General features: G+C 41.7%; 1 protein-coding gene across 1 annotated transcript in view; it reads right to left on the minus strand.

Annotated features, from left to right (window-relative positions):
• EPSTI1 (epithelial stromal interaction 1 (breast)) overlaps window positions 1-1,361 on the minus strand; it is a 46,271-nt gene extending 44,910 nt beyond the window's left edge. Inside the window, exon 1 of the mRNA XM_009583587.1 lies at window positions 1,165-1,361. Coding sequence (XP_009581882.1) covers window positions 1,165-1,361 — 197 coding nt within the window. The remainder of the gene's footprint in view (window positions 1-1,164) is intronic.
• Window positions 1,362-10,696: the final 9,335 nt, after the last annotated feature.

The following is a 10,696-nucleotide window of genomic DNA, read 5'->3' on the forward strand; positions in this document are numbered from 1 at the left end:
AGCAAAAAAAATGCACATCGCACAAATATGTAAGCTAACTAGGGCTGCTCTCACTGTACTGTGGATATATGCCAGTGAGAGGGCAGGGAAGACAGAGGGTCTTTCATGTTTCGAAGTGGCAGAAAATAAACATAGACTGTAACTCAGGAATGGTCGTTTGCTCTCCTGAAAGTCAGTCATTAAAGTGCTGACGGATTTCAAAGCTACCCAGTTCTTAATAGTCTCTATATCATTACTACCTACTAGGCAAGCATTCATGGGTTGCAATAGAAAGCTGCTGATTGCTGCTTGCCATCAGCAGCCTGCCACCTCTTTCACAGTGTGGCTCCACCTTCTTCACCCAGAAAGAAGGGAAAGGAAACTGAAACAGCCTTCAGTTGCTGTCAGCTGCACTTTGAAAGGCGGGGAAAAAAACAGGCAAGCTAAGCAAAGTCAGCACATAATAATAATAGCATTACGTGCACTGTTACTAACAGCTCAGAAAAAGCACATTTGGGGAAAAAGACTGTAAATAATTACTTTTGGTCAGCTAAGCATATATGTGTTAAGCACATGTGCATAAAATACACACACACTATTGTCCATTTCTATTCTGTATTATACCTGCAAGCTAGAGCTTATACAAGTTATCTAAGAATTGTCACTGGAAAATCAGAGATGAACTGAGCATAGATCCCAATAAAGCCTAAAATGAAATTGAGGGCTGAAACTTTAGCTTTACTTTTGTCAGCACGAAGTTGTTAGAAGCTGTTCTGTGTCCTGGACTGCATTCAGCTCAGTGCTGGAATGCAGCCTATACCTATCTCTTAAGCAAAGAAAGTATGTTTAGACTTTGCAAGATGAAATATTAGGAGACAGAAAACAGGGAGCTAGAACGAGATTTGAAATTTCACTTTCAAAAAGATGCCAAAAAAATGACACTACATACAGCAATATCAAACATGCAGAACTGGCCGCTGCTGTGGCATAAGGTGTAAGCCGTGTAGGCTTCAGGCTGACCGCAGGTAGCTCTGAGACGACGAGGACAAGCTGCTTCTGTGCCCAGTCCCATTCACAGGCGCTCTATGAAGTATTTCTGCCTCCTAAGGTGCACACCTCGAGCAAGCTGGAGAACAGGCACCCGCTACACGCAATACCATCTCAGCCAGGCTTCTTGCTACTTACTACTGCTCTTGCTGCTGTTGGTAGACTGATGCTTGGCCGCTTTGCTCCTCTTCAGATGTTGTCAGCTTCTGAGGGTTTTCAGCCTCCTCTGTTTTATTGTTGCCATCCCAGAGGTAACCCTGAGAGGAAAACGGGGTACTGGGGGCAGCAGCCGCCCTGTACCTGCTGCCCTCCCTCCATCCTCTAACCCCAGACATCGCTTCGGGAGTACCTTGCCTTCTCAGAAAAGAGTATTGCATCTAAAGCTGGGGAAAGACTCAAAACATTTGAGTTCTCACAAGTTGGTTTCAATTCCTTGTAAGACCCGCCCCTGCCTGGACTCTCAGCTGTAAGCCATGCAAACACATACACTGGTTTCTGAGTCATCCAGCTGAAGCTCAGTTTGACCATCTCAGCCACAGCACCTGGGCAGAATGGAGTCATGGGGTGACAGCAAAGCTGATCTATACCAATAGAACAGTCAACAACAGTTTGTGCAGTCATGGAATAGACAGCCTCAGCGTAAGCGCGGTGAGGTCTGGCTGAAAGCCGTATTTCTGACAATTTTTTACCCCAGCACTTCAAATTTGCCAGTGACAGAGGGGAATAGCTCTAGGGGTGTTGCTGGTTTCTATTTTGCAGGAGTGTAAAGAGAAAGATGAAAGTGAAACTAAACACTAACCCTCAGATAAATCCTAAGGGAGTGGTCCTGCACAACTCCAATTCTGCCTTTCAATCCTGCTCAATCAGAAAACTTTTTTACTTCAGCCTTCCTAATTCTACCTGATGAATAGAGGACAAACACATGATCCTCTTAACCAAAAATGCAGATCCCTTCAGTGAACACATCTGACCAGTGGTACTGTATCTACGGCATCTGCAGGGCTGGGGAAAACCAGCAACCTTCTTAATATTCCTAGTAAAATAAAGATGTTTGGCAGCTCCTAACCCAAGAAAAAAAGAACCAGTAAGGCTACTCAAGCTTTATGCAGCAGAGCTAGGGAAATTCAGCTCCACACATTGCAGATCCTGCCATTTTTTGTCCTCAGCTGCTCAAGCTATACTAAAACCACATTGCTGAAGGGATACTTCTCTGGCCAGGTTTCCTGACTGCCCAGACTGTCTAGGTCTTACAGCACACCCCACACATGCTGGGAAAGTAGCAAGAGAAAATGCCACATGGAGAGCTACAGGCTCTCTCTGGTGTTCACGATGCTCCCTGGGACCCCGTCACCAGTAGCACACCTCCCAGAGCTGCCACATCCAGCCACACGTATCTCCTAGGGCTGCCCAACGAAGGCAACATCAATGTTTTCTCCCTCCCACCATCCCTCCTAACATGCTCTGCAGCAGAGATGATCTGCATTTGTACATGAATCATTCTGTACAGACTCTGGAGTGCAATGGCAGTACGTTACAAAGGGACAAGCTGGTGCAAAGTCCCTTGCACCCCTCCCAGAACGGTCTTGCTTCTGGGCCATGATGGGTCTAGCCTGGTATATGAGCACACAGGAACACTGTGGGAGAGTCCAGTATGGTCACTTCTTGGAGAAAGAAAGCAGAAGTCAACCAGAGGCCCTCTGCCTACCTTCTACCAAGCTCTGATCTCTCTAATCCCAATCTCTCTTAAGACAACGATGTGGCATTCATTGAGACACATGCAGAAGCCATCCCAGGTTGGCAGTGCAGTCTCTCTTTTTGGTTTCTTAGGGGAAGAATTGGTCTCTGGGACATTTTTTAAGGAGCTGTCTCAGTTGAGGGGATGGATGCCAGTTGCCTTTTAGCTGCCTGGGCCATTAATCAGGAGTGCTTGCTCATACAGCCCCTGTCTTGGAAACTGCCCAGGACGCCAGAGTAGGCTAACATCCTCTTTGACCCATGTTGTTTAAAGACATAAGCTTTGGGCAAAGGAATATGTCTAGTTTGTAAGACACTGCTGGGTCATAGCTGCAAGGCAACTCTTGATGTTGCCAACACTGGCAGTTTCTTGCTTCAGAGTGTTCCAAGCTGGTGTGGGAGAGAGCATCTCCTCTGTCAGATGTCTTCAGGACTTGCTGAAAGAGCAAAGGGCCTCACAGCCCTGGAGCAGTTGTGTGGGCTTATTCTTTACTTCTGGTCTCTGCGGAGAACACAGACATGTTGTCCTGGATAGTGATTGGGCTCTTACCAGCAATCAAACGCATGGCACTTGACAATCTGAGTCACCCCCTAAGTTGTCCAAGAAGATGTTCAGGCAGGCTAGAAGGCTCAAGGCTTGCTGTCCTGCTTCATGTGGGCTGCCACCTGCTAAAGGCAGGCCCTGGGAAGATCTCTTAACCCAGGTTCTCCCTCCTCTTCACAAATATATTTTGTTTTTTTGTACAAGGTGCTGGCAAATGAAAGTAAGCATCAAGCTTAGTCGCTTATGTAGGACTGCAGGGTAAATACATGAGGTGCAGAGAGACTAGAGGCAGCGCAAATGACAGGAAAGTCATGTCTGAGGACTGCAAAGATGTGTGGGATAACAGCTGTGCCTACAGGCACCCTATTTGGTAAAAATCCAGCTTCGACATCTGGATTCTTCTTAACCCATGTAGATCGATGTCTTAATAACCCAAATTTAATTATGAAAATGAGCTATAATTAATGTGGCCACTGCTGCTGTATCTTCAGTCCCACATTGTTATGTAAAATTCAGATCTAGTATCTGTTTCCTCTTGAAATTTAGAAAGTTCTGGCTGCAAACAGTAACTGTAGAATCTAAGCAGTTTATATTGCTCAAAAAAGAGGGATGTAAAATGAACCTATACACTAGAATCTCGGTCACTTACATCGCTTCAATGCTCGTTTATTTCTTAGCTTTGTTTTGGACAATCCAAACTAACTCTCTCCAGGACAATGTCCAGGCCTGGCTCTGAGGATGTTTTATGCCAGACATAACCCCCAGAAAGTCAGTAGGGATATGACTGTACCAGGCTTAGTCTCCTCCACTCTAAACATCCCTCCAACACTGTCCCAACAATCTCTGCATCTCAAACACATCCATGTACCTGTCTGTCATACTCCACAGTACGTCATTCATCAGCCCTTCAGTTTCATGCTACCAAAACACAACTTTTGATGGGCTGCAACACATCCCTCTTACTACTTCAGACACATTAAGCTGAAATATTCCCCAAAGTAATAATTAAGTTTTAGGGTCACAGCAGTACCACCTGGGGCTCTCAGGACACTTGGAGCTTAAGTATTAGGTAGGAAGGACATGCATATTGTCTCCACCAGGCTTCTCCCAGCCGCTTAGGCTCCTCCAAGCCTAGTGGAGGCCAGTCTTAGGCAGCATATATATGAGCAAGTCTGTGCTAGCTGGATTTAGAACAAAGCATCAGTCTTTGTCCCTATTTTATTTAGTGTTGTAGATGCTAAATAGATGCTAAAGAGTCTGTGCTTCCTAAGTATCAGAATGCCAATGTATTCATCCTCTTGAAACACACAGACCCCCATCAAATCTCAATCTTTCCCAAATCCTTTATAAGAATTTTAGCTCAGTACTTGTATTTTTCTAGACCCACCAAATATTGGCTGCCTATTCTCTCCGATGGTTTATGTTTACAGTTGTCTTACATCCCTAACTGGGTCAGATGCTGTGGTGTATTGGCCCTTGCTAGTAGGCAAGCACCCACACAGCTGGTGGCTCTCTCCCTCCCCGCCAGTGGGACAGAGGAGTGAGAAAGGAGTGAGAAAATTCACCTGTCAAAGTAAAGCTTTTTTGTCTGTAAAGTTCTGTTGCCTCCAGCGATTAACAATTTTTTTTTTATTTTGTGGGAGAAAAGTCCTCGATAGAAAATTATCTTTCTTTTGCTTTGAGAAAATCCTTCAGTGGACATATAAAATATTAAGAATCACCATATTCACTCCTTCACCTGTGTTTTTCATGAAATTACAATAATAAAACAAAATAATTTCTGTAGAGGAACATTCTATATTGAACCTTTATTTCCAACTCAGCAGCACCATAAACTATACCAAAAATGAGAGATATCAGAGATCCTTTCTCACTATTTTTATATATATATACTCAGAATCCCGGTCAGCCACGTCATCCCTTCTTTGGGAACGTCAGATGGGATAAAACTCTCTTCCATGAAAGAAATAGTATTAAAAAAGGGAAAGAAAATAAGTATTTAGAACAATGTCATGTCTCCCACCTCTCCTTCCCTGAGAACGCCTGTTCATTCTTCATTATTTCACTGTTGGTTTATGGATTTTAAGGTTTTGCATTTTTAATTTTTTTCTACAACCATGGACACTTTTATTAAAAGCCAAGATTTTCATTTAATCCAAGGCGACTAGAAGCCTAAAGCCTGAAGAAAAGCATCAAACTGCAGGAGACTTCTGAGAAAGACAGCCAGGACAGGCTAGCTTTCCTACAGCCCACTCTCTATTTTTCCCAGAAGCCAGCAAATGGTATCAGCAGGCCTTGACTGCTGGAGAACTGCCTTTCCCTTTGCCGTCAGCTAAAATACTTAGTCCTACAGCTGAGTATGATGCTCAAGGGTTCACACGCGTAGTTTTTCCCCTGCATATTTTGGCTAAGTAGGTAAGACACACAGCTGAACACACTACAGAGCATATATGTGTAACTGATCATTAGGAACATCTCCCTGTATTTTAGGGCAATGAGAAGGGATGGCAAATATACCTAGAAGCATATCTATAATTAGCACTGCATATAGGGTTTTTATACCATGATGGCAAATTAAAAATGGAATTTTTAAAGATGCATTTTACTTTATGAAGGTTTTTCTGGCTAAGTCTAGCTTGCTGTACAATTAATTGTGAACAGAAAACCTTAAACTGGACAACAAGCAATGTTCAACTCGGCTTTTAAAATACCTGATCTGAAACATGCTTATGGCAAGCAAAATATCTGAGCTCACTGTAGACCAAACCCACAAAACATTAATATGAATGAATGCTGTAGTATTGCTTTTAGTTCTGTGCACTTCACATAAAATGTTTCGGGAGGAGCAAGATTGCTGTGTTGTGAGGACAGTGCATTCTGCAGTGTTGATAGCACTAATTGTTAACAGCTCAGGATGCTGAAGAAGAGAAATTTCTCTGCTCCCTGGAGAGGTAGCCCCAGAAGGAGGGTGAAATGTCAACATTTGGCCAAGATTTATTCTTGTTTAGATCTAGGACTGGAATTTGTCAGGCTCAGCAGAAAGAATGCCATTAGCTTTGACAAGTGCATGTGTGTCTCTGTGTTGGGTAATCTATTTAGGAGATGTAAAATGCTGCACACACTTCCCATTTTATTGCAAAATGCTGAAATTGACGGTACCTGTCAGAAACTATCATCTTCCACTCCCTAAGAGAAAATTAACCCTTGCTTTCTCAGCAGTATCCTTCAGCATTGGAGCAGGTCCACCTCTCCTTTAGCTAATACTGCTTCAGTAAAAGGAAGTGGAGATTGAAAATATAATTGACCTGATGTCCAGAACTTGCTATATTGAGGTCCTGAAGTAGTGCCTGAAAATTACTGCTACATTTTAGGAGTATACTTATGCCTGGAGACTGCTATGCATACCTATATTGCTATAATACTCATATTATACTCAAGCAGGGCTATTTTAAAGGTTTGATGTTATAAAAACAATCAGGACTACAAATGAATGTTTTATACCATTAAAAATGCCTGCAATAAATCTATTGGAAAAGGCAAAATTAACTGGTAAACGACACAAATGCTATCAGAAACAAAAAACTCTTACAGCTACTGCTCCAGCATTGTGACCAGAAGGAAAAAGTCATTGAGAAGTCTGACAATATTAAAATAGTATTTGTAAAATTCCTGAATATATCTTTTTCTTAACAGTTTTTAAAGCAGAGGAGATTTCCTTGCGCATAAATTATTTTAACACTCTTATTCACAAAAGATACCTGAGCCTCTTGCCGTATACACCATCTTCTTCAAGGAATAATTGTACTCTTATAATTCCTGAAGACCATGATTAATTCCAGCTTAGGATTTTGTATAATATACTTCCCTGTGTCATACAATTTTTATAGTATCTAGAAAGAACATTACATTCTTTATTGTTTAATGTTTCAGAATACGGTGCTTAAAGAAATTAGTAGAAGTCCACAGCTCATGCCTCTTTTTGCTTTTCTAGTATATTGTGGTAATTAAAGAACCATACAAATGCTTTTAGGAGCAATGAACTCTTCCAACCTCTAATCCTGGTGCAGTGGCTGCAAAGATTTATTCTTTATTCATTTGTATGCACACGACAATTCAGCAAGGCTCAAGTACCGACTCTACCAATTTTATATGATACGCCTTATGATTACCTTGAGAACTCTCAATTACACTCTCTTCTCTGCCTGACCTCAGAAACTTTAATCTTCAGCATGAAACTTTAGTCCCTGCCATTCTAATGTCACTGGTCAGGTGCTACACTTACAGGTATGTTGGAAATTGTCAGTGGTAAAGAGTAAATCCAAAAGGCCCCCCTCCTTGTTATCAATTTCACAAGCTTCAATCAATCCGGTATCTGTTTCTAGATTCTCCTTCATTCCTGACAGAGACTCTTGCCAGCATTGATCCTGACTGCAGCGTGGAATACTGTAGCACAGACTGTTTAGGAAAGTCATTTACAGGAAAAGTATGCAGACAATTAACTTAAATGGCATAACAAATATGGACAACATTGCTACACATTAATAGTGACAATATGCTGGAACATACCAGTGTTTAGGATTAAATTAAAATAGTAATGGACAGATTGTCTCTACCAGCACCATCCTGTGCATAGTGTAGCACACAGCTGTGCCATGCTGAGAGGAGCTTCGGGAGAGAACCATAACCAAAGACCCAGCTGCTTTTGTTCCTTCCCTCCCTGCTTCCAAGGGAAACGACCTACGGTCTTTCACTTCCAGCAAAAGATTTCTTTTCCTTGTGTTGGTTATCTGGTTGGCTCTGCTTAATCTATATTCTTCCTAAGTCTCACTGTCCAGAAAGTGGTATTAGTAGCACAGCTGGTGATATGAGGAAGACATTCAGAGCAATGCTTTCCATCTCAGACCTTGCCTACATGTATTTGGATGGACCATAGTATGGCCCAGTGTCTTTAAAGGCCAAATTTTACTACCTTTACAATGACATAAGATGTTTCCTGAGTGCATTGATGATAACTTCCTTCCAGAGGTGATCAAGGAGCTGACAAGGGGAGATGCTCTTCTGGATCTGTTACTTACAAATGGGGAAGAACTTGGCTGCAGTGACCATGAAATAGTAGAATTAGGGCAAAATAGCAGAACCACAACCCTGGACTTAAGGGGGTCTGTTTGGGAGTCTCAGGGATTTGTTGGGAAGGATCCCATGCGATATAGTACTGAACAGGAATCCAAGAGAGTTGTTTGATTTTCAAGGATCCCTACCTAAAAGCTCAAGAACACTCCATCCTGACAGAAGTCAAAGACAAGTAGCAGGAAGCCTGCATGGATGAACAAGCTGCTCTTGACCAAACTCAAATATAAAAAGGAAGTGTACAAGAGGTGGGAGCAGGGGGAGGAGACCCGGGAAGAATATAGAGCCACTGTCTGAACGTACAAGAAGGAGGATCTGGGGAAATACGGGTTGTTCAGCCTCACCTCGATCCCAGGGAAGGTGGTGACGCAAATGATCCCTGGTGGACAAGTTGGCCATAAGCCAGCAAAACGTTTGGAATTCCCCAATCTCCTGTATTTCACATGGATTTTATGTGGTATCACTTAGGTAGATTTTGTAAATTATGGTTGTATACCTGAATATTAGAGAAATTCTTCTAAACTACCTGGTTTTTGGTGGTCCAGAATTGCAAAGCACTGTTAAATTTCATTATTTTTGATGTTCTGCTGATTTTTGTCCACTGAGTCTTGCAAGTTTTTCAAAGCAATGCAGCTGTTCTTGTTTAGAGCCACCCATGTGTATTTCCTACAGCTGCCTGGCCAAACACACATGGTGGCTAAAATGAGCAACTCTCATTCACTTTACTGTCCCACTGGACTCAAAGATGCTAATTTTATGAGTAGGTACTTTTCAATATGAGTTAATGTTGCAGAAGCTGGAAAAAATAGATACTTTTTTCTGCAGTCTTTCACTTCATAGATTTGCCTCTTACTTTCTCCTAGTCTAATTTGTTTGGCTTCTTTTTATTTCCTGCCATTTCAGTTTTCTCCCCAAAACAAATACAATGTTTCTTCTCTTATGGCTTATTATCCTTTAACAAAGAGCATTATGTCATCAGGAGAGACCTAGTTTTTTTTTAAACAAGTTGCAATAAAATGCAGAAGAGGAAAATTAAGGAAAAAACCCTAAATCCCAATACTTTCAATTTATTATTTTTTAAACTGAGTTTTCTAATCAAAAAAGTAGTAAGAGACATGCTATTCTGCATTTCTTCTATGCAAATCAATGAACAAAAAGTGATTAGGTGGGGACATTTTTATTGGTTTGAAAATAGGTTTTAAGATTACAAGAAATTCAATTCCACTGATGGTTTAAAAAATTAATCATATATGATTGTATGTTATATGTTAAATGAAGAAGTAAAAAGGAATGTATTTCTTCCCAAATGGATCATCATACAACTTCCAATGACTTCTGTGCTGTAGAAAGTTAAATTTATACATCTAAGATTAATGAGATGCTATACGTGGTCAACTCACCTTTATGGTTAATAGCAGCTGTACTTTAAAAACATACTTAGAGACGAATTAAAGCAGTTGCCTTTCGGTGTTATAGGATTGAAGAGTATCAATCAGATACACAAAACTATGGTATGTGCTTGGATCGATGCCTCAGAAGAGCAGTCGTTGCTCGAAATAGGAGATAAGAAGAGGGATTCTCTTTGTTGAGTCACACAGCTTAGCAATCTGCAGATAATTCAATTCCATTGCCAGTACTACCAGGTAGGAGAGAAGGAAAACCAGCGTAAGGGCAAAAGAAGAGCTGTTACGCTGCTGTACTGAAAAGAGATCAAGCATTTTTCATTTTGTGATACACGACTAATGGTGATTGACAGCTTCTGCATATGAGGTATCACTTGAAGAAGATTTTCAGAAGGGTGAACTATGATCCTAAGTGTCAGCATCTTCAGGAAATCAAAACATATACTGAAACATACACAGGCATCAACTAAGATGTAAACATATAAATATTAAAAAGCATTTTTAGTGGTTTTGCTTGCATTTTTTTTTCCAGATGAATTTTTCTTTATCCTTTACATATATTTTCCCCCTTCTTAAATCCTATAGTCTCCCTTAAGATGGCATGAATCATCTCTGTGCGGCCTTTCCTTCTCCCAAGTGTTTTCTCTCCTTCTTCTTATCCCATGTTTTATGCATGAATTATCTCTCATCCCTTCACCTCCCCCCGTCCCTCTCTTTCTTGGCTGTCTTGCGTTTCAGAGCAAGCAGCCACCTCCAGTCCTTCAGCCCCCCGAACCACTCAGGAGGACAAATGACGGCGGAACCGCCGGCCCCCGGGCTCTGATCCAGCGCTAAGCCGGTGGGCTGGCAGGGCATCCCTCAG

Source organism: Fulmarus glacialis, unplaced genomic scaffold, assembly GCF_000690835.1.
Source record: "Fulmarus glacialis isolate BGI_N327 unplaced genomic scaffold, ASM69083v1 scaffold4158, whole genome shotgun sequence".
Lineage (NCBI taxonomy): Eukaryota > Metazoa > Chordata > Aves > Procellariiformes > Procellariidae > Fulmarus > Fulmarus glacialis.